We start from the raw sequence: 24,470 nt of genomic DNA on the forward strand, positions 1-24,470 counted from the left end.
GCCTTTTGCCCTGCATGTGTGTACACACACACACACTCTCACACACACTCACACACTCACACTCACACGCACTCATATGCATACAAGCACACACACACAAGCAAAGAACTCAAATGACTCTACAAAGAAGATAATACAGATAGTCGATATATAGGATGCTGAGCACCAATGGTCATCAGGGAAATTTAATCAAAATCATCCGGAGACACCCTTGACAACCACTCATACATCAGCTAGATTATAACTAGGAAAAGAGGGGCAGCAATGAGCGCTGATGGGTTTAGAGAAATTAGAACCTTGACATGCTGCTGCTGGGACATTTTAGAGTAAGTTTGGAAGTTGCTTAGAAGTTTTAAAATTGTGATATGACCCAGTTATTCCACTTCTGATTTATATCCAGGAGACTTGGAAACATCTGTTATGAAAACTTGCACATCAGTGTCCTGAGTGGTATTGTTCACAGGAGGAAATAAAAGAAACAACCCAAATGCCTATCTACATGTAAATGGTAACTTAAATGAGCACATTTGTGGTGCTCATACTTGGCCATAAAAGGAACCATACACAGATATGTGCTTCTCCAATCACAGACAAATTTTGAAATCATTCTATGAGTAAAACCATCTAGGCAGAACATATGAGAAATTATGAGAAATGCCTGGAATCAGAAAAAAAGTGTTCAGACTGAAAGGATATTAATTATTTGTGATGGTTACAATGGAGGAAGACAGAGAAAAATAAGGAGTGGGTGGCAATTATTAGGGAATAATTAAACTGTTCAAAGTATGGTGGCTCCATAGCCCTGTGAACATACCAAAAACCGTTGACTCAGACCCTTCTGTGGATTACATGCATGGTATGTGAATTTCATCTTAATGAAGCTATGGTGGAATTGAAGGTTGAAGGAAGTGATGGCATATGCCTAGGCTCACAGCACTTGGGAGGGACACCTGACTATACATAAGACCATAGAGTCTCTACTGAGTGGGTGTGGCCTGAGATGTAAAGTGTAGCACTTTAATCATAAGCTATAGCCCAGGGTTAGAAACTATTTACAAGCAGGAGTAAAGGGGGGATTTGGGAGAAGACAAGATTCTGGGTTCTTCTTTGCACAAAAGGGCAAGCCCAAATTCTACCTTTTCTTGATATTAACTGTCAGAAGCAGATAGGGGAACATGTACCTCTTCCCCTGATAAAGATAATCCCCTAGTAAAATTACCTAGTCAGTTACTAGAGATGCTAAAATGAAATCTAGCTAATGTGAGAAAATATAAAGAGAACTAAAGCATGGCGGAAGGTCAAATGAATTTTATAATAAATATAAAGGCATTAAAACCCTCAACTGAAAGATACAGGCTCAGAAATGACACTGAGAAAGTTAGGAGCATGGGCAAACATTCACAGATCTGATTAAGAGGGGATGCAACCAGAGAAGCATTAGCATAGTACTATAAAACCCCAATACGGCATCATCTCCTCTTTGGTTCACTATATTTTAAGTAGTGAACAACTTGTAAGGCTCTGGGGGCTGAGTCTAGCAAGGGAACCTTTGTTCATTGGTCATCCTGTATGGTGAGAACTCCAAAAAAGAAAACAGTGTACTGTAGTGATTTACATGAAAAAAATCCTGGCCAAGGCCTCTTGAGAAACTAGCTTTGGAGTGGTGTGCACAAGTCAGTCAAATGATTACCTGCTAAGGGAAGGGCTTTCCTGAAGCACTATAACACATCCCGGGGCTCTGGGCAAGGGGCAAAGTGCTTGAACTCAAGAAGACTGGTGTGGGAGTGCTGGTCTCCTAGTTGGGTAGTTTTACAGGGTACCCTCACATCTGAGTGTGAGATGTTCTCATGAGGCTGAGTTGCCAGACATGGGTTTCCCCCTCCACTGGCCAGTCTTGTTTGTTTACTCTGGTGTCATGCAAGGCTGCTTGCTCAGGGAGGTGAGTGTGTGGGAAATGGCAGCCTGCCTCTGAAGGACTCATTGGTAACTTCTTGGTAATCCATTGTGTGCATCAAAAGGTTGTGAGTTGGATCCCAAATGGTCTAGGGTTACCATAGGGCCGGAAGGGCCAAAGCTTGTGGTTAAGAAGAACCCTTGACTCCCAGGGTCCTTGCATTTGGGAAAGATTTCTTTAGGAATGAACCACATTCTGGTGACTTGGTCTAGGTCCCAAAAAGAATAACCTGGTCTCTTGTCCCCTCCCTGTGCTAGTGGGCCAGTCATTCAAGCGTTCTCCTGCATCTTAGGGACACCTGGAGACCCCACAGGCTTTCCGTGAATATACACTGCTGTGGACAGATTGTGGGTGTTTGACGCATCTGGAAGAACCCCCAGCAGCCAAGAGGCCCATAGGCTACAGCTGTGTTGTTCTTCCCTAAGCTCTGGGAACAGTGAAGTGTGTCGTTTTTCTGTTTGTTTGTTCCCTTCATTACTTCATTCCCTTACTAACTTACAACGACCCACACCTACTGTGTGGCCCCATCTGTGTAGGGCATAGAAAGAGGAGGAGGGCTGATCCAGTCCTCCAAACCTTGGCAGCCTGGGGAGAGTCTGAGGGACCTCACAGGGTGTGGCCAGGCCTGAGGAGCTGGGGGAGGGCAGAGCCTTCAATTTCAGTTGGATCTGGGGTGGAAGCAACGAAGTTGGAGAATTTGGGTCTCTTGCTGGCCCCTTCAAAGGTGAAGGAATTCTTTAACTGTCTGAAGATTTTTGTGCTTCCTTGTGGAAGATGAAAAGCCTTCTGTTAAAAACAACAATGCCCAGGGTCTCCACAGGGGCTTCCAGGTGCGGAGAAGGGCGGATTGCTCTGCACGTTTCTGTTTGTCTTGTCTTGCTCTGGTTGAAACATGAGCACATTAATTAATTTCTTCCCCCAAGCTGTGTGTTGGTGGAATGTTCTATTTACCCCCCCACCCCTCTTCCATCAACTTTGGAGATAAAGCTGTCAGGGCTCCAGGAGCCTCAGTTGGTCTTGCAGCCAAGGACTGCACTGGAAAGGTGGTAAAAGGGCCAGGATGATTCTGAACACTGGTGTGTTTTGTTTGCTTTTCAAACTGCCAGACACAGCGGAGCGTGGCTCTGAGGTGGTTGTCCTGTGGCTGTCCTGGCTGGGTGGCCTATCGTACTGTAGTGACCTATCCTGTCCAAAGAGAGTGGCTATCTGTCATGGGCAAAGCCCGCCTCCTACCCCCACCTTACATATTTATGTTGACCACCATAACCCCCAGTACCTCAGGATGTATCTGTGTGTGTGTGTGTGTGTGTGTGTGTGTGTGTGTGTGTGTTTGCAGTTGTTTGGACTTTTTTAGAAAGAAGGAAGAGAGGACCTGATAGAAAGCATTGGTTCCATATGAATGGCATCCTCATAAATGAAGGCAATTTGAGGTGCTGGGGTGATGACCCCGTGGAAAGAGCTTGCCACACAGGAAGGAGCACTTGAGCTCAGGTCCCCAGAACCTGTGAAAAGCCAACACAGTAGCATGTGCCTGTGAATCAGAACTCCTAGAAACATGGAAGCAGAAGCAGGAAAAGCCCTGTCAGCCCGTGGGTCAGCTAGCCTGATAACATGCAGCCGTGAACAAGAGATCTCATCTTAGAGGAAAGGTGGGGACCGGCATTTTAAAGTGTCCTCTGTCCTCCACATTCAGACTATAGCAAGGGCACGCCCAAACTCACATAGGAACACACACACACACACACACACACACACACACACACACACACACACACGGAGAGAGAGAGAGAGAAGGGGTAAGGAGTAGGGTGATGTGATTAAAAGAATGAATTTGGACATGTACAACAAACAAGTAAAGACACAGGCATAGGAATAGAAGATGACCTTCTGTGAGCCAAGGAGAGATACCCAGAGTGGACGTTTTCTTCATAACCCTCAGAGGAACCCAGCCCCAGAAATACCTTCATCCCACACACCCAGCTTCCACAAAGTACGTTTCTGTGGTTTTAGCCCTACCCTACCCCCATCCTGTGATACTTTGTGGCAGACCTAGTCAGATGACAATAGTTTCATTTACAAGTACATTTTATATATATATATATATATTTTTTTTTTCAAGGTATAGATGAAGAACAAAGATGGATGTGAAATTAACCAGAAAATTCCATAGTCTTCCTTAATTTGGGGTCTTTTGTGCTGGTCAGCCCTAGACCTTCTACTGACTTAGGCTTTTTGTAGATGAGTCTGACTTGCATTTCCTACATGTCTTCATTTCTTTTATTTGCTAATTAATAATTTTGTTCTGTTGCTTATTCTTTTTGGGTACAATGGAGGCTCTGTCCTCATGTGCCATCCCGGGGAAGGCAGCTTTCTCCAAATCTCTGTTCCATTTCCTAGGTTCACGTTCTTAGCAGGCCTCTTCAGCTATGGGTGCTCAGAGCAGCCAGCTGTGCAGGGGCTGGGCCTGACGGGTGCCCCCTGAACAACTGTGGCTTGCTTTGCTGGGTAGGAAGGTGGTAAGGAGAAGCCTGGCTCTGCTTGCTTAGACGTCTGTGCGGCTGCAGTCTGCAAATGCAGCTGGAGGGAAGAGGAACAGAAAGAGAAACGGAGTGAGGGTAAATCCTTCATGGACTGTTTTTCCTCAGCAGTCCATCTCCAGGAACTCCTCAGTCCACTCTAGTCTCTATGCAGCTGTCTCCCCATTCCCTCACCTCTGAAATAGGTAATTGACTTCTCTGACCTGCGGCCTGGCTCTCTTGGAGACCCTAGTGGCTCTCCCCTGTGTTTGCTGCAGCCTGGTCTCTGCAGCCACCTTCGGCTTTGGAGACACTGAGCAGCACACTCCCTCACCCTGCTTTCCTGTTTCCCATGCAGCGCCACTCCCTCAGTTCATGTCTTCTACCCTGACCTCGTGGACTCTCCCGTGTGGTCATGTGGTTTTGCGGTCCCTGAAGGATTGGCATAGGGATTGATGCTTCTTTTTTTTTTTATGATTTTTTTCCTTTTTTAAAAAAAATTATATTTGTGTTTTAATTTTACATATCAGCCATGGGTTCCCGTGTCCTTCCTCCTCCCACCCCCACCCCCACCTTCCTCCCATCCCTTCCCCTCCATTCCCACCTCCTCCAGGGCCAAGACGCCGAACCCAGGATTGGAAAAAGCATGGGGACGAAAGGCCAGACAAATGGAAGCATATGAATTGTGAACCAAAGGCTGTGGAGCCCCCAGCTGGATCAGGCCCTCTGGATAAGTGAGACAGTTGAGTGGCTTGGACTATTTGGGAGGCATCCAGGCTGTGGGACCTGGACCTGTCTCGAGACCTTAGTGCACAAGCTGGCTGTTTAGAACCTTGGGCTTACACAGGGACACATGCTCAGCCTGGAAGGAGGGGACTGGACCTGCCTGGACTGAATCCAACAAGGGATTGATGCTTCTTAAAAGCCCATCTGGCCAGGCGTTGGTGTCACACGCCTTTAATCCCAGCACTTAGAGGCAGGTGGATCTCTGTGAGTTTGAGGCCAGCCTGGTCTACAAAGTGAGATCCAGGAAAGGTGCAAAACTACAGAGAAACCCTGTCTCCAAAAAAAACAAAAAAAAAAAGCCATCTGATTTTGGTTCCTCTCATGAGCTCTGCATCTACACAGGCATCAGCCAGCTTCAAAATCTCTGAACGCTGCGTTAACGCTCCCGCCCCCGCCCCCACCCCCACCCAGCACGGTGCTTTTCTTCCTTGCTGGTGTGCCTAATTCAGTAACTGGCTCCATTACTCATGAGGTAACTGTGGAACTGCAATGGGGAGCCCCACTTTGGGGCCCTCCCGTGTTCACCGCGTCAGTGTTAATGCTGTGATGGCACCAACTGCGTCTGCTTGTGTCCTTCTACCTCAGGTTCCTTCTTGCCCAGATATCGTCCCTTCTCATGGGAATCCGTTACCCATAGCAGCCTGGGCGACACAGTCAACACATGAGCCATAGGTAGCATCTCGCTCGTGGGATAAAGAGGAACAACACTTGGCATGTTCCTGTTGACTGTCCCTGTTTGTTCCTGCCTGTTGCTCAGGCACCCTCCGGTTCTTGGCCTACTGTTTCTAGAATATGCCATGCCCCTTTCTTTTCTTAAAGCCTGTGATGGTTTACATGAGAATGTCCCCCATAGTCTCTGGAATTTGAACACTTGGTCCCCAGTTGATGGTGCTATTTGGGGAGACTCAGGAAGTGCGTCACTGTGGGGAGGACTTTGAGAGTAACAATGGGTTCACCCCTTTCCATTTGCTCTCTGCTCCACGCGTGTGGTTCAAGGTGTAAACTCTCAGCCCATTGTTCCAGATGCTGCCCGTACCTGTTGCCGACATCCACACTTCCCTGTTCTTGTGGACTCTAGCCCTCTAGAACTGGAGTCCTAAAGGAGCCCTTTATAAGTGGCCTTGGTCATGGTGTTTGCCATAGCAAAGTAACAAATACAAGACCTGTGTACACACCGATGCTGATGCGGTCTCAGAGTGTCAGAACTGGTACACTTTCTCTGTCAATTAAAGAGTTAAAAGGCAGGGGAAAAAATCCTACCAGAAATCTTGGGGAGCCCTAATAAAGCACTATATAGTGCTGGAGAAATAGAGGACCTCTCTCTGGGTTCTTACTCTTAATAATGGAAAAAGAACTGATTCAAATGGGAGCTTGAGGACAATCTATTAGAGTTTAGAAGAAAATTTCTGTTAGTCAAGCTGCAAATCTTGCAATTGCCCTAGAGGAGAGTGGAGAAGAGACGTGGGGTGTGTGTGTGTGGGGGGGGAGGGGGTAGAGGTCATCATTCCACTTGATTTAAGTTAGCATGAAGGTCAGCTCATGGCAGGAAGAGGAGCTTTAGAAAAAAGGATGAGGAGTTTAAAAGCCTCCTTAGGTTTTGGCCAGCATCTGAAAGAGAAAGACAAGAAAATGAAAATAATAGTCATGCTATTATACTGATATCATGCTGATAGACTCAGAAAGGTGGACAGACCCTGCTGAGTCCATGGAGATTCTGAGGCCTTCACTGGAGAGTGGGATTCTTGGAAGGAAAAATACATTTAGGTGAGCCTACCTTCCTCGGTTCCCTAGCCAGGTCCCGGACCTGACCTGCCTCACTTCATCAACCCTCCCAGGAGGAGACACTCCACTCTTTACTAGAACGTCCCAATACTAGATTTGCAGCCAGCATTTCTACAATCCCCTCCTGTTAACTCTCTGACCCCTTGGTTTTGACCCATGTCGTGACCTTAGGAAGCCTCCTTGTTTGACTATCCTGTGACCAGTTCATTTGAGTGGTTGAAAGAATTCATTGTAACTGAAAGGTAGGTCCACAGGGTGGCACTCTTGGGAGATGTGGCCTAGTGGGAGGTCTTGATGTCATTTGGGTATATGACTCAAAAAGGCATTGTCAAACTCCGGATCTGTTCTTTGTCTTTCTGCTGTCCTTTGGGAAGTGACATCCACACACAGGTAGTCCCATCAGGAAGTGTCCTGTGGCACCATCTGCCACCCTCACTAGAACAGAACTGATAGAAGTTCCAACGCTTTTGAACTTTCAGGAACTGTGAACTAAATAAACCTTTTCTCTATATAATGTTACTCGTCTCTGGCGTTTCATTGTAGCAATGCAAAGCTGACTATCATGACCTTAATTTAAATTGTGGTTACTTTTCTTCCTCTCTTGGATTATCTCATAGCACTGTCTGCTGCTGCTTCCTCCCACTTGTCCTGTTTATAATTTTAAATTGTATTTCCTGTTTATTTGATTAGTGTCTATTCCTTCCTGATGGTAACCAGCACTGTGGCAATGCTCCCCACACTTAGGTCCTTGATACATATCCATTAACTGGATCTCTTCTGATTTTACTTGTAGGCAGTAGTTTCTGCATACTTGGTGTCTTTGTGGCTCTGAGCATGGCTGGAAAGATCCTATAAGGCCAGGCCAGCTCTCCTACCCTGGCTCTACTCCCTTGGCAGAGTATAGACATGGGTCACAACAACCGCCTAGTGCAGAGATGATTTTGAGTTTCAAGGGTATCAGCTCCTCATTTGGAATCTTAACCACACAGAGAAGAAAAAACAAAACAAAACAGCAACTATTTTCCACCTTTCTTTTTTAAAGAATTTACATGAAAAAAAAGATGGCTTTTTTAAAAATGACTTGGCCTTGGAGGAAGTTATTTCAAGAATTCATACTTGGAGAGCAAAAAATCCATTTCCCTCCTCCTTGTAAGAAACAAAAAATAGGAGGGCATTATTTTTCAAGGATGTGGGATTTATACAGCTGCCAGGGGCTTTACCTGGCCGGGAGCTCAGCTGCACACATGGGATCATTATTTCAAGTCAAAAAAGTAGTTTTCTATAAACAGGCTCTTTGCCTTTTATTTTATTCTTTAAAGAAGCATTTCTTTTTTTCTTTTGAGCTGGCAATTTTTTTTTTTTTTTTTTTTTTTTTTTTGGAGAGCATCGAGTATGTAAGCTATGTGTGTTTGGGTTTTGATATCATACCTAAGCACCCACTGCTGGTCCCATCTGACCCAGGCCCTAACTTGACTTTGATGTAGAGCATGGCTCTGGCATCTGGGATTTGGGAATACTGGGTTGTCAAGAACTCTGGCCTGTGTTAGCCCATCTCCATCACTGGCAACTTCCTGAGTGTGTTCTGTTAGATGGTGACTCAGAATACAGGCTGACATTCATTCAGGTCTCTGGCAGTGATTTGTCCCAGCATCAGAGTGGAGCACAGTGGGAGGGGGTTGGGGAGCACCATGCATATGACCTGTGGTTCCCTTGAGGCACCAGGAGGAGGCTCTGGGTAGGATTTATCTGGGCTTATGACTTCAGAAGGCTTCAGTCCGTTATAGCAGGAAAGGCATGGGGGAGGATCCTGGTCATGGAATCGGATGCAGTAAGTCTTCTTAACTCTTGTGTGCAAAGAGGTCACTGAAGTGAAGAGGGCTCTCAGGGTCTTCTCTCTCTCTGCCCCCTGTCTCTCGTGCAGTTGTTCGTCCGTTGGAGCATGTTGGCCGTAATCACACAGTCTCCATCTCTGAACTGCAAGATGAGAATAAGGGACAGATGGCCTTCCTCTTAACCCAGGCAGATTCTTTATAACTCACCACACTGTGTGAGGGGTCTCCTGGAATCCCCTACCTTGCTTACAGATAAGCTGGAGGAACCCAGTGTCTGTGGGGTTGAGACAAGATCCGATTTGATGCCCAGGCCTCCTGTGGTCCCCTGTCCCATGAGCCACAATGAGGACACATTCCTGCTTCTGGCCTTGGAGTGCTGGTATGGAAAGGCTGACACACCAAAGAGGGCATGTGTCCTCCTTTACTCAACTGTCAGTGTTTCCCATTAGTGCCACCAGTCTTTGCCACCATGGCCTGAAGTGTCTGTCCCCTCAAGGTTGCTCAGTGCCCTTGGGTATCTTCCTCTATTTCCTCCACTCTGTTTTTCTAATTTGCTTCTGTGATGGGGAAAGACATGCTCTTCCTGTGCCTGGGCACAAAGAGCACATTGAGACCTTTTCTGGAAGTGGCCTTAGAACAAACACTAGGGTCTTGCACAGCAGGAGATGGAGGAATTCAGGGATGAATTTCATGTCCAATATTTTACCTATTTTCCACCCCAGAGATTGCTTCATGCTGTTATTACTTTTTCTTTTTTTTAGAGCTAGTGATAAAATAAAACTCAGGGCCTCAAGCATGCCACACTAATCTTCTACCATTGAGCCATACCCATATCCTGATATATACTTTTAATGAAAAAAATATCTATTCTATTGGATTGGTTATTTAAAAATTGAAAATCTTTTATTGCCAAGAACAAAATTAGTAACCATCTAATCATTTATGTTTTGCTTGTCTTGTTTTGGTTTTGGTTTTTCGAGACAGGATTTCTCTGTGTAACAGCCCTGGCTTTTTTGAAACTGGCTCTGTAGACCAGGCTGGGCCCAAACTCACAGAGATCCACCTGCCTCTGCCTCCCAAGTGCTGGGATTAAAAGGCGTGAGCCACCACCGCCTGGCCCCCATTATGTATTTTAATGTGTGTGTTTCTATGTATTAACGTGGTAAATATGTCTTGTGTGGTATGTGTGCACATGCATATGCCTGTGTGTGAGCAGAGGCCAGAGGGGGTCATAAGGTGTTCGGATCTTTTACTCTCCCCTTCTGCTTGGGGCAGGCTCAGTCACTGGAACGAGGCTGGTAGCTAGCAAGCCCGGTTGAAATCTCCTGTCTGTCCCACCTCCAGGCTGCTTACAGGCATGCATGGCGCCTTGCCTACCTTCTGCGTGGTTTGGGGGTTCGAACTCATGCTTGTGGCAAGTACTTCCACCAGAGCACTTGTACCACCTCCCCATCTGTGTCCGTGCTTCAGACAGGCCCTAAACTGTGGAACAAATCATTACCTGAATATTATACAAGTCCATATAGACTACCCTTCGTGGCTCCCTAGCTTTCTTTTCTTCATGTCTTATCCCAAAAGACCTAGCGTGACTTCTGTAAATATTTCAAATTGGAGTCAAGGGAGAATAAATGCACAATAAGAGTAGAAGTAGTTATTTAAGATCTCCAGGTGATTACCAGCTCAGCCACGGGCTGAAAAGGCAGCTGTAGGCTTGACTTTGGAAATGACTCCTGGTGTCTGGGGGGTAAGAGGGCAGAGCCAGGGTTCAGCATGGCCAGGATGTGTCCTGGTTAGTAGTGTGAAGGCCCCCACCTCTCCCATGGTGGCTTGGTAGCAGAGCTTGGGGTCTCCCCCATCCAGTCACAGGCCTGCTACCTGCCCTTGATCTCTCTAGTGGTAGGGAACCCAGCACTGTGTGATCCTGAGACTTGAATTTCTTCTGCCTTGAAGGCGCTGAAGAGCACGTTGGTATCTGTGATCTATCTATCAGGGTTAAATTTATACGCTTTAGGAATTTTAAGATAAACATGTGGGGAGGCTCTCTCCTCAGTGCAATAGCAGCCATGGGGCACTAGTGGAGAGGGAGGCAATGTAGGTGGAGGGAAGGTAGGTCCCCTCTCAAATGTATCCACACATCCCCACCCCAAAGTGGGACACCTGCATGGGAAGATAGTTCAAGTCCGCAATGTTCTATCTCCAATCCCCAAATTCAGGGTTTGCAGACTGAGTGATTCTCAACCTGTGGGTCATGACCCCTTTAGGGGTATAATGACCCTTCCACAGGGGTTGCATATCAGATAGCCTACATATCAGATATCTACATTATGATTCATAACAGTAGCAAAATTACAGTCATGAAGTAGCAACAAAGTAATTTTTGGGTGGGGGGGTCACCACAACATAATTTTGTGGTTTATGGTTGGGGTTTGCCACAGCATGAGGATCACAGCATTAGGAAGGTTGAGAACCACTAGAACAGAGGAACAGAGAAGTGGGGGGTTGGATAATTGGCACTCTTGTGTAGTTTGGTGGGAGGGACTGGTTCCGAAGTTCTGTTCTTGTTTGTTTGTTTGTTTGTTGAGACAGGATCTTACTATGGAACCCAGGCTGATCTTGAACTTGTGATTCTCCTGCTTCAACCTCCTGTGACTGGGGTCACATGCATGATGTGGCAGGCCCATGGCCTGGTTCTGGTAATCTGTCACATAGGAAGGTGACTATAGTCTGTAGCAATTTATGGTTTATTTCAAAACGTCACTAGAGAAGAAGGGTCCAAAGACTTCCTGCAGATGGAAATGATAAGTGTTGGAGGAGATGGACATGTTAAATAGCTTTGATTTAATCATTGCATACTTTATAGAAGAATCAAATTATTATACCATGTAAATATGTAGACAATATTATATATTGATTAGAAAAAAATTACCAAAAACAAATAGAAAGCAAAACAAAACAAAACCCCCAAACAAGAACAACCTCAGTGTTTCTGACCCTTGTTTAGTGATGAGGCCTGGCCTGCCCTAAAATGTGGGGCTATCATGAAGCAAGAAGCTCTATTTGTTCCTTCTAATTCATTTCCTTGCATGGATTTGTTCAGAATTCCCCACTGAGGATGCTCCAGAGGCCTTCAACGAAAGGAGGAGCAAAGGAGCCATCCAGAGGGGAAACACTTTCAAAGCACAGTGCCCTGATCAGTGTGTTTCCCCTGCTTCTTGGAACCCCAGGGCCTGTGTTCACTCTCAGCTTTTCATGCATCTGGTTTTGTTTTTAGAGACAGGATCTTACTATGTTGCTCAGGAAGGTCCTGAATTCCCGAGTTGAAGCAATCCTCTTGTCTCAAGACTCCCAAGTGTCTGAGTCTACAGGCTCTACCACTATGTCTAACATATAACATCATGTTACATGGTTCTGTCAGATCCATCATGGAGAGAGAGGGGCAGGTGTTTCTATTAGTTCTAGAGGGTAGACTTGGCAGACTGATGCCCAGTGTAAGATTATGCTGTGAAACATCCAGGCTGCATCTGCTCCCTTTGTCACATGGTGGCAGGTCACACCCTGGGCTCTCCAGTCTCATACGTTCAGATTTAGAGTGGTGTTTTAGTGCACCTGTTAGGACCCACAAAAGTGCAGCTCTTTCTGTACTGTGGCAAACAGTAAAAGTAAGTGTGGCAGCCAGTGGGGACATCTGCAGGTGAGAATACCAATTGGCAATGTCCGTAGATGAATTAATTCTAAGTAGACTTTAAGAGAAGCTGAGACCACCGGTGAGCTGTTCACCTGGGTAAAGGTAGGCATACAGGATCCAACAAAGCTCCTCCTTGGGAAAGGTTGTCCCTCAACTCCACTATCTTAAAATGAAACAGAGTGACTCTATACAAATTCCAGGTCAGACAGGTTGGTCGAACCTCCGCCTCTTGGGCTTGGCAAGTGTGGGAGACCAGAAAGTGGGTATCATCCTCACTATGCCTTTCTAGTGTTGGTGAATGTGGGTGTGAGTCCATAGATTTTCAGTTAGGAGCCTCATTCATTCTCTCAATACATTGCCAAGGTGATGCCATCCAAGACCTCACTCTTGGTCCTCTCTTGTTCCCCTGTGAGGCTCAGCAGGCTGGCTGGAAGTGGAGCAATCTGTGGGGTGAGGAGATGTCCTTGTCTGACATTTTACAAGTTTATGAGGAGTCTGGTGACATAGTTTGCTTCCAGATGCCTTCTGTTTTTATCATTTGGAGTTGAAAAGTGGCTTCTGTATTTTTTACAAACTCAGATTTTTTTAATAAATGGATAAGTAAATCACTGCTTGTTGGTTGTATAGACTTGAAAGTGCTGAGGAAGAAAGGAAAAGGAATACCACATGTCACTCACTGTTAACACTTTAGATTTTGCTTGCTTGTTTACTCACTCGTTTCCCTGCAAGTTCTTGTTCATATTGGGTTTGTGCAAATTTGGGACCCAGCTGTGTATAAGGATTTGTAGCTGTGTCTGCATTGCAGGGTTGCCCTAGACCAGATTTTCAAGGTTGAATCCTTCTTAGCATTGGCAGCTTTCTCTACACTTGGAGATTTTGATGGGTTCCCAGGTTCTCAAGATTGCACAATACCTTGAGCAGCATTACTGTTTACAAAACTGGACCCAGAGATCCAGCAAGTACACGCTGTTTACTTTTGCTCCTGGAATGGTGATAGGTCACCTTTATGCAGACTCGCCACACATGCGGTGTTTTCCAGCATGAATAATGTAGCGAGCCCTTTCCATGTAAGCCACTGCTGAGTGGAAATAAGTGTCAAATTGCCTTCGACATCTGGATTCCTATGCACCTGTTGGGCCCGTCAGTCATTGCTCTACACAGAGACTTCATCATACTCAGCAGCCCTCAGAGGTGGGCTCTGTGAGTGAAAATAGATGTTTGTCTAAGTAAGATCCTGTGGAGGAAGAGTTTACCTAAAAAAAGTCAGGGAAGGAATCCCACACATCACTAATTACCCTTCCTTGTTTTGAGGAAAGAACAAGCTATCAGCTGGGGTGTGTGTTATGATTTGACTGTGCTTCTCTATTGCTTCTGGGTCTGTTGATGTTTTTGACTCTCAGCACAACTGCTGTGATGCTTACCTCACAGGGGAGTATCCTGCTCTCAACCAAGCCAATTTCCTTGGTTCCAGATGTCATAGGGAAGTGGGAGTACCTGTCATGCATGTCTGTCATCACCCTCAAGAGCTCCCACATTCCTCTTGCTGGATGCAGGCTTCTCTCCCCACCTGCTGTGTGTGGCTCTCCATGTTCTATTAGGAATGGGCTTGTTTGGGTTTTTTTTTTTCCTTTTAAAAATTTTTTTTTAAAATTTTTTACACATCTGCCATAGATTCCCCTGTCCTCTCCCCTCCCGTCCTCACCCCTACCTTCCTCCCCAGCCCCTCCCCTCCATTCCCATCTCCTCCAGGGCCAAGACTCCCCTGGGGATTCATTTCAACCTGGTGGATTCAGTACAAGCAGATCCAGTCCCCTCCTTCCAGGCTGAGCAAAGTGTCCCTGTGTAAGCCCCAGGTTCCAAACAGCCAGCTCATGCACTAAGGACAGGTCCGGGTCCCACTGCCTGGGTGCCTCCCAAACAGTTCAAGCTATTCAATTGTCTCACTTATCCAGAGGGCCTGATCCAGCTGGGGGCTCCACAACCTTTGGTTCATAATTCATGTGCTTCCATTTGTTTGGCTATTTGTCCCTGTGTTTTTTCTAATCTTGGACTCAACAATGGGTTTCTATTTTCTGATGATCAGCCCCAGGTACCTCTTTGGCTGTGAGGATGAACAAGGCAGAGTTTCATTTGATGGCTGACCCCTCAAGCTATTTCTCTGGCTCCCATCTAGTACCACCAGTGGCTGGGAACTCAGGCCACTCCAGGTAGCCAAGGAGATCTGCAGGCTGGGGGTTCATCAAGGCCACATGAGGCTGATCATTCTCTTGGGGTCTTTTATGGTATGATTTCATAAATCAAGAAGCCAAGAACTGCTCAAATGTCTCTGTCATTTTCTAGAAAAGAAGCCCAGGAAGGAAAAGCCATCGAGGGACTGGAGGGAGCGGAGGAATGCCATCAGGCTCACCAATGAGCACACGGTGGAGACCCTGGTGGTGGCCGATGCCGACATGGTGCAGTACCACGGGGCAGAGGCTGCGCAGAGGTTCATCCTCACTGTCATGAACATGGTGAGTCCACGAGATGGTCCTGCCATTAGTGGGTTCAGCTTTCCCTATGAGGGGAGCTCTGGAGGCAGGTGTGGCACCCTTATCTCCTGAGGCAAGGAGGCAGCTGGCTTGGGGTCACAGCCTGTGGCCCTGAGAGCAGATGCAGTGAATGGGAGAAAGTCTGATCTGGATTCTACCTGCCGTGATGTTTGCATGCACAGGTTTGCTCAGTGATGGGACTGCTCATGACCATACTTTCAAGATTCTTGGTACATAGACGGCCTATTCCAAGTGACAGTCATATTGAAGGGAGAATCAGCCCCTGCTCTGACATAATGATGAGATTGCTTGGAGAAATTGGGATCAGATCTTAGTTGAAAAATAGCTTACCATGTGCCTCAAGAACTTGTAGGAACTATAAGAGAGGTATCTATTGAGGATGCCAGGAAAGAGGGTTATGAAGCCAAGTCTGTGGTGGTATTGTGTTCCCTGAAATATTGTGCAGGCTAATAAACTTATCTGGGGTTAGAGAACAGGACTGCCACAATATTAAACATGAAGATAGGCAGTGGTAGCACACGCCTTTAATCCCAGCACTTGGGAGGCAGAGCCAGGCAGATCTCTGAGTTCAAGGCCACATTAGAAACAGCCAGGCATGGTGAATCACGTCTTTAATCCCAGAAATCTAGCCTTTAATCCCAGGGAGTGATGGCAGAAAGAGAAAGATTTATAAGGCGTGAAGACCAGAAACTAGAAGCATTTGGCTGGTTAAGCTTTTAGGCTTCTAGTAGCAGTTCAGCTGAGACCCATTTGGATGAGGACTCAGAGGTTTCCAGCCTGAGGAAACAGGATCAGCTGAGGAACTGGTGAGGTGAGGTAGCTGTGGCTTGTTCTGTCTCTCTGATCTTCCAGCATTCCCCCAAATACCCGGCTCTGAGTTTGATCTTATTACATAAGACTCCTTAAGATTCCTGCTACACAGGTCTGCACCAAATTTGTTGAATGGAGATTGAAGGAAACCCTCTTTACACAGAGGGTGGGTGAAGGAGAGGTTACCTCCTCAATTATTGACATCACAGGCTCTTCAAAGGCATCCACACTCCGCCCAGCCATCTGTTTTTCCAGCCAGTGCTTTTGAAGGCCTTCAAAAACCTTTAACATTGTGTTCCATGCTGGGGCCACAAATGCAACACACAGTCTGGCCCTTCCCTTGGGAGGCTCTAGTCTTAGCAGGCAGAGCATCCATTCTACCATAGAGACATCTGTAGGGACCCCTAATGTGCAGGTGGAGGGCTGCTGCTCGTGATCATCCTCCAGCGTAAGGTCTCATGAAAGAGCAAACCTTGACTGGAGAAGAAGGAAGTGCTGGTGGGGTGAGGAAGGGTGGAAAGGTCATGCTGTGGGTGCAACAGGTGTGAGGCTGGGAGGGACATTTGCTCCCTCCAGCGGGAGGTCAGGTGATACAGCTGCAGCGGGGACTTGAAGGAGCACAGACCCATGTAGACAATGGAGGCTAGAGGAGGTGAGCAAGAAGTTCTGAGAGGTAGGGGCTTTGCCCAGGAGACTGGGGCCACCCAAGTGTAGGAGAGCCTCAAGTTCAACTCAGTGTTTGGAGAAGGAGCCTGAGCAGCTGCATGCTGGGTGGGTTGATGGGAAGAGAGGCCAGAAGATGATATGCATATGGGAAGAGGGTCTGAACTGATGGGCAGGGCAAGTGCGTGGAGGCACTCAGAGGCCAGGTGGGGAAGACTGGCAGGAACCAGGGGGTATCGGGAGCAGAGAAACCCCCACTTTCCTGGTCGGTCTTTCATGGGTGCCTGGACAGATGGTGGAGCCGCTGGCTGAGAAAAGGAGGAACCGAGCATTTGGACCTCAGGAGGAGTTTCTCAGTGGACAAGCTGAGCTTAAGGCTAGAGATTGGGCAAGCAGGCTTGGCTAGAATAGGAACTTGGGGTTTCTCAACCTGGTGCTAGTACCTGAAGCCTCAAGAGTGGCCAGCAATGCCCAGATGCAACATCGCCTGTGAGTCGACAGTTTTGGGGTGCAGTAACCCTGGGGGATAGGCGGAAGAACCTAGGAGGAGGCTGTTCCTACAGAAAGGGATGTCGGGAGTGGAGAGCTGGTTAACAATGGCAGGTGTAGGTGAAAGGTCTAGAGGACAGTACAGCAGAATGAGACAAAGGCATTTGGGGCTGGGGCTGGGGGATAGTATTCCTCCTTCTCCAGAATCTGTGCAGCCTTGGGCCTGGTACAGTCATGGTCCAGGGCTAGGACAGATCCCTGGCTCTCTCAGAATGCATCAGCTCTTGTTTTTCTGACGGGGTGGAGCCTGGATGCTGAGAAGGAAGCTAACTGTGGCGAGAAGGTGAGGCTAGTGGTTCCCAGCGTGTGTGTTGGAGGATAGTGGGCAGTCATGGTCCTGGTGAGTGATAAAGTATGCAGGCTCTTTGTTCACGGGGAGGTATGATGGAGCAGGATGTGTTGGGCTCTAGAGGTGGCTTGGGAGGGTCCATGAGAAAGTGGGGGGACACAGAAGCTGGAAGGACCTGATGATTCCCCCCTGCTGGAATCTCTGCTCTGACTATATTGGAAGTGGGCTGGGGACCAGGAAGGCTGGCAGGCCTGCACAAAGCTCACCAGGATCAAGTCTCCTCTATGAGGACGAGAGCCCACAGCTCATTTCCAAGAGTCTGAAGGGAGTTCAAGGGCAAAGAGACTCTGTGCATCAGTAACTTCTCATGGGCTATCTTGGGCAGGGCCATGACATTAGGCCCAAACCCTTCACTCGAACTGGGCACAGGAAAATAGGTATTGATGTCCCCCACTCTGTCCCACAGTGGTGATCCTGCTGGTCAAGAGGATGAGTTCCTTGCACCCTGCTGTCTGGGGCTCCCTTCCCAGACTGCTCTTGGTTTTTGTGAGAAGCCTTGCCTCTCTTGCCTTTATCCTGCCCCTCAGATGTGCATCTCCCAGCAGAGTGACTCCAGTGGTATTCTCTCAGCATGGCGAATTGCTGGTTGTAACCACACAATTCCTCATGGAACAAGTTGCCACAAAGCATTGCTATTTGCTTTTATAAACGGACTTAGATCTAGGGATCTCTTTAATGACAGCTGGTTAAGGATGGGATGTTATCTGTATCACCCCACCTACCATCCCCCATGGGGCATGAAGACTGTAGGCCAAGGGGCCAGAGAGATTCCAGTCCTTTCTTTCTTTCCAGTAACAGCTTACACCAGATTGTCCAGGGTTCACAGACCTGGTGTTGGGGGCCAAACACTTTCTATTTGGATTCTGACATTTTCTGAGGAAGTCTATAACTTGTGAAGGGACATTGCATTATGTAAACAATATGGTGTGATGATGTTTGTTCCTACAGGTTGTCTCTGTGTGTGATTTCAGGGCTGCTGGAAGCCAAAAGCAAATTAGTCAGAGTCCCTGGACCCCTGTGTGTGATGGCAACACTCATTTTAACCCTTTCCTGCTGTGCTGATCACAGTACATGGGAACCACTTCACCCCCAGACACTGTGTCTTGTTTTAAATAAGATAAGCCTTTCCCACTACCACGTTTCTGTCCTTGGTCCTCTAAATCCTGGTTGGGGAAATCTTGCCTGAGGCTGCTGTGGAATAGGGAGTCTGAGCTGGAGAGATGCCTGGTAAGCCTGGAGGAAGGGAAGGGATTGTGGCTGGGACTGGGCCCCCATCATTCCACAGCTTCCCTAGGAGCGACAAGTGCGAACAGGCCCACCGAGCCCATCTGTCCCTCTCCAGACTGTGTTCTCAGGGGTTGCAGGGTTGGAGCAGCTGGCTCCTCGGGTTTCTTGGATTGGAAAGAAAGCCACTTGGGTTGGTGGTCCTCATCACTCACTTGTGGGCTGTAGAAAACAGTAACTCTGGTGTCTGGCAGCTCTCCCCTTGCCCTGCTGCTTGGGTCTCTGTGGGCAGAGATCCTGCACCCCTGTATGTCATACCCAGACTCCCAAAGCAAAACACAGACAAGTCTCACCAGTGGCAAAGGAGAAGAAAATCAAGTTTCCTGAGCTGGGAACATTTTTTGGAGGGGGGAGAGGGGGTCTGGTGTTCCTGTTTTTCCCAACGTCGTTTCATGGTTAGGATGAGTTAGATGAGTACTAGCCAGTGTAGGAGAAGAAGAGTAGGTGCCTAAGTCGATCTTTCCAGCTCTGACAGCAACAGGGTGCCTCCAACACCTCATGCCTGGTGAGTTTCATCATTTTACAGGGAACAGATTTGAAATGGAGGCTTAGAGACTAGTGAGTACACAGTTGAATGGAAGACCAGCTGCCAACTGATGCTCCCTGCATCACTTGGCTCAGACATTTCTGGTTCTGCTCTCTTTTTTGCTCTTTGCTCTGGGACCTCCATTGCTTCCAGCCTTAATACTGACCCAGTTCCCTTACTGGCCTGCTTACTCCTCCTTATTCCTCCTTTTATCCTCCGCACAGCTTGGCCTGGAAAGGTCGACCAGTAGAATCAGGAGCTTGTCGTTAAGCAGTACAAAGTCCCCTGTGGCTTCCCCTGGCAGTTGATGGGAACTCTATCCCCTTTCTGGGCCCGCCCAGCCTCATTCCAGGCCATCTCTCTCCCCTGTTTGAGCCCTGGCTTCTGCTGCAGAGGCCACCCTTCCTCAGGAGATCCCAGCCCTTTGTCACTCAGCCTGTCTTTCAGAGAGGCTCTTGGAGAATGGGCTTTTCTGTCCCCTTGTAGATGTCCCTCAGGGGGGCCCTCCTTGCCGGTCTATAAGAAGAGCCCCACCCTGATGCCTTTTTAGAGGTAGCCTGCTTTATAAGTGGATAGACCTGATCCACATTTCGAAACCATGCTTATGAGCTTTTAATAAAACCTTTTACTTTGGGATCTCCTTGTGCTATTAAAATTAGGATCAAATAAGGGCAAAAACAGTATTAGTTTTGTTTTTGTTTTTGTTTTGCTAGAGCTGAGGACTGAACCCAGGGCTTTGCACTTGCTAGGCAAGCGCTCTACCCCTGAGCTAAATCCCCAAGCCTAAAGTTTTTTTGGTTTTTTGTTTTTTCGAGACAACGTTTCTCTGTAGCTTTGGAGCCTATCCTCGACTAGCTTTGTAGACCAGGCTGGCCTTGAACTCACAGAGATCCATCTGCCTCTGCCTTCCAAATGCTGGGATTACAGGCATGTGCCACCACCACCCAGCTAGTATTAGTTTTTTAATGAAGTATAATCTATATAGGATTCTTACAAAGAAAATACCTGTAGGGTAGAAACAAAAGGAAATGGAAAGGAATGAGAAAGTTTCACTATAGAAAAATAATGAACACTGTGAATACAGAAAATGGGACAACAAAAATGATAAGGATATGAAAGAAACAAAAAATGCAAAAGTAAATAATTTTATGAGTTCAATGATTACATTAAATGTAAATGGATTAAGCATTCTGTTAAAGACAGAGATTTGTAGAATGAATCTTTAAAACCAACCAAACAAAAAAGCCCAAAAACCCCACCGAAGTCCAAATATATTGATAAGATCCAAAGATAACAATGGGTTGAAGGTGAATGGACAGGAAAGATATTCCATGCAGATAGTGATACAAAAGAGAGCAGAGGCGGCTGTATTAACAGGGAAAACTGCCTGTGAGCAGAAAGAGTTATCAGTGACAAAGAAGGTCACTAGATATCAATGGAACCCAAAGATAGCAAAATATATAATATTATAGGTATTTATATGTGTGAAAATTTTATATGCAAATCAATAAGCTGGTCAATCACCCTAACAAAGCAAAGGGAGAAACTAATAATTACTTTAATCAATGCAGAAAAGGAATTTGGCAAAATCCAACACCATTTTACAATAAAAAGAACAAAATCAAACTCTCATTATCATTATTATCATTATGAAAAGCCCTAAATGAGCATCCCTCAGCTGACATGGTACTTGGTGGCAGACAGTGGAAAGCATTTCCCCTAAGAAGCAAGGCAGAGATGCTCACTGTTGCCACTTTTGTTCAACATAGTGCTAGAAGTTTAGCAAGAGAAGTTGAGCACAGAAATAAATAATAAACAAACAACAAATAAAAAAAAAATAAAAGCCATGTAAGTAGGAAAGACACAGAATGGTCTCTGTTCACAGAAGAAGATATGGTGTTAACTAAAGAAAACCCTGAATGTGTGTGTGTGTGTGTGTGTGTGTGTGTGTGTGTGTGTGTGTGTGTTTTATCATCAATAAACAACAAAGTAGCAGTGTAAAACCTCCACAGGCTGGTTTCATTTGTGTGCATGAACAGTAAACACTCTGAAAAGGAAATTTAGAGGAAAGTCCTATTTACAACCATATCAAAATAACAAAATACTGAGTATTGACGGAATCAGGATGTAAAAGACTACACAGTGAAAGCTGTGAAACATTGATGGCGGAAGTCGAAGAAGAGATGGGTGGAAAGCCAGGCGGATGGCTTTAAAGACAGCTACAAAATCAGTGTTACCTAAAACAATCCACAGAGGCTGTTTCTGTGAATACCTCAGGGATGCTGTGAGGTCTTTGGAAAAATCCATCCTAAAATCCACATGGAATCTGAAATGAAAAAGAATGAAGTTGGAGATTCACAGTTTCTGACCTCAGATTTTCTTCAGAGCTACACACACACACACACACACACACACACACACACACACACACACACATCTAAATACTTCTCTAGCATTGTTACCTTGAGACTGACGGAATAACCCAGAACCCAGAAGTCGACACTGATATATTTGTTCAAATGGTTTTTGAGTCAGATGCTAATAGGGAGAACTGGGGCACCCACACGGAACAGAGTCCCCTGTGACAGCACATACAAAATTTAAAACATGCTGAAGTCCTAATTTAAGAGCTGAAACTATTGAACACAGGAGGAGGAGGAGGGCGGTCATGACATTCAACTTGGCAGCAATCTCTAGTATATATCAAAGGCACAGCCCACAGTTAAAAGAAAAATAGACATTGGATCTCAGCACAATCAAACATTTTTGTGCATCAAAAGGCCCCATTAACATGGTAAAAGGGCAACCCACAGAATGGAAGAAATATTTGCAAATTACATGTCAGAAGATAATCAGAACATAGACTTCTGAAATTAACAACAGCGCCAACAACAAAAGGAAAATTAGGTTTTAAGATTGGGAAAGGATTTGAGCAGACATTTTTAAGAAGACTTACAGATAGCCAGTAAATAATGTGGAAAGATGCTTAGTGTCAATCACCAATAGGAAAAGTCACCAACGAAGTCAAACCCACAGTGAGATACTTCCTTACCCACTGGGAGAGATCTACTATAAAGCTGATGATCACATACACAAAAGCAAAACTGAGCATCTGTGAGGGTAGGAAGAAAGGAGATCTGATGGGGGATATGAAATACTACAGCTGCAGTGAGAGGTAGGGCACTTTTTGAAAAAGAGAAAAAAGCCCTACTTATCCAGCAATTCCACTTTTGAGAGCTCAAAGATATGGTGGGTAGATACTTGGACATCTGTGTTACAGTAGTAGTATTCCCAGCTGCCCAAAGGTGGAAGCAACCTGAGCATGCGTTGATGCCTGAGCAGATAGGCAGATATGTATACTAAAATATCAGCCTTTAATGAGAGGAAACATTGGAGCTTGTGTGATGCCTCCGTGGTTAAGAGCATTGGCTACCCTTGCAGAGGACCCAGATTCAATTTCCAACACACACCTGACAACTCACAGCTGTCTATAATTCCAGTTCCCCAGGAGCTGATGCCTTCTTTTGACCCTGTGGGCACCAGGCACCTTTAGTGTACAAACATACATATCGACAAAAAGTCATACACATAAGATAAAAGTAAGTCTTTTAAAGGAAGAAAATTATGAAACACAACTATAATACAGATGACCCTTAAGGACATGTACTGAGTGCAGGAGAGCCACCACAAAAAGACAAGTGCTGTATGATTCCATTTTTATTTGGTACCCAGAGTAGTGACACTCAGAGGCAGAAAGTGGACTGGTGGAATACTAGATGGCAATGGGATATCAGTATTTAATGGGGGCAGACTTTCAGTTCTATAAGAGAGAGTACTGGAGATGGACCTTGGAGATGGTTGGAGACCAGTGTGAATGTGTTTAATGCCACAGAATGCTACACTTTAAAATGCCCATCCTGCTTATCACATGTTCCCCCAGTATCTATAGTAAGCTCCTCGGGATGGGTTTGGGGGCACACTTTCCCCGTTATTTACTGTCTGGTGGTCATTCATGGTCCAGGATATCTGTGAGTCTGTGAACACAGGACCGAACGACTGTGCCTCATCCTTTGCCAGTGACTTAGCACTGAAATCATGTTAACTAATACTGACCATACTTTATTTTTTCTTTCCTGAAAATTCTTTGCCTTCTCAACCATATAAAACTTGGAGAAAGACTGAAATGTGGACAAAGCTGGACTAATCTCTTTTTTCTCCTCAATTTTCATAGTTTTTATTTTTTTTAATTCTATTTTGGTCACGTTTTCACCCTCCCCTGAGTCCTCCTAGATCCAAATCCTCTCATCTTGTAACTTTGTGTTCTTTGTCTCTCTTGCTTTTGAAACAACAAACTAAAAGAAGAAACAAAAATAAAACATTAAAAACAGAAAACACAAAATGAAAATTAAAACAAATAAGCAAGACCAGCAAGGTTTTAAAAAAGCCTAAACAAAACACAAAGTTCATAAAAATACCAATGAGTACATATCATATTGGCCAGCTATTCCAGGCCTGACCTGGAGTGTGGTTTATATAACCAGTGAGACTCCAAGGAAGAAAACTGATTTTCTCTGTGCCAGTGGGCATCAGTTACAGATAGCTTCTTAGTTGGGGGTGGGGTGGGGCCCTATGTCTCTCTCAGTGTTGGGACCCCATCTGGCTTCAACCTGTATGAAGTTCTTGTGTGTGCTGTCACAGTCTCTGTGAGCTCCTATGTGTATCAGTCTTGTATCTGGACCACACTGTTTCCTTGGAGTCAGCCATTCTACCTCCTATGGATGGATCCCTGAGCTTTGATGGAAAGAACTTGATGAAGACATCCTATTTAGGACTGAGTGCTCCAAAGATTCTCATTCTTTGTACACTGTCCAGTTGTAGACAGTTCTGTCTTAATTCCCATTTACTGCAAGAAGCTTCTCTGATGTGAGTTGAGTGAGGCCCTGATTTATAGCTACAGCACTATGCCATTGGGAGTCATTTTATTGCTATGTTCCTTTAACAGGTAATAGCATTATATTTCCCCCTAGGCCTATGACCTATGTAGAGTGTCAGATCTGGGTTCTATCTCATGGAGTTGGCTCTAAACCCGACCAAACAGTGGTTGGTTACTCTTCTAACATTTGAACCACTATTGCACCAGTAGATCTCAAAAGCAGATAAGTGTTGTAGGTCACAGGGTCTGTAG

General features: G+C 46.0%; 1 protein-coding gene across 1 annotated transcript in view; it reads left to right on the plus strand.

The window, feature by feature from the left end:
• The window catches only part of Adamts17 (ADAM metallopeptidase with thrombospondin type 1 motif 17), a 327,342-nt gene that overhangs the window by 40,293 nt on the left and 262,579 nt on the right, over positions 1-24,470 (plus strand). Inside the window, exon 4 of the mRNA XM_036196825.1 lies at positions 14,896-15,065. Coding sequence (XP_036052718.1) covers positions 14,896-15,065 — 170 coding nt within the window. The remainder of the gene's footprint in view (positions 1-14,895; positions 15,066-24,470) is intronic.

This window comes from Onychomys torridus, chromosome 1 (assembly GCF_903995425.1).
Source record: "Onychomys torridus chromosome 1, mOncTor1.1, whole genome shotgun sequence".
NCBI lineage: Eukaryota > Metazoa > Chordata > Mammalia > Rodentia > Cricetidae > Onychomys > Onychomys torridus.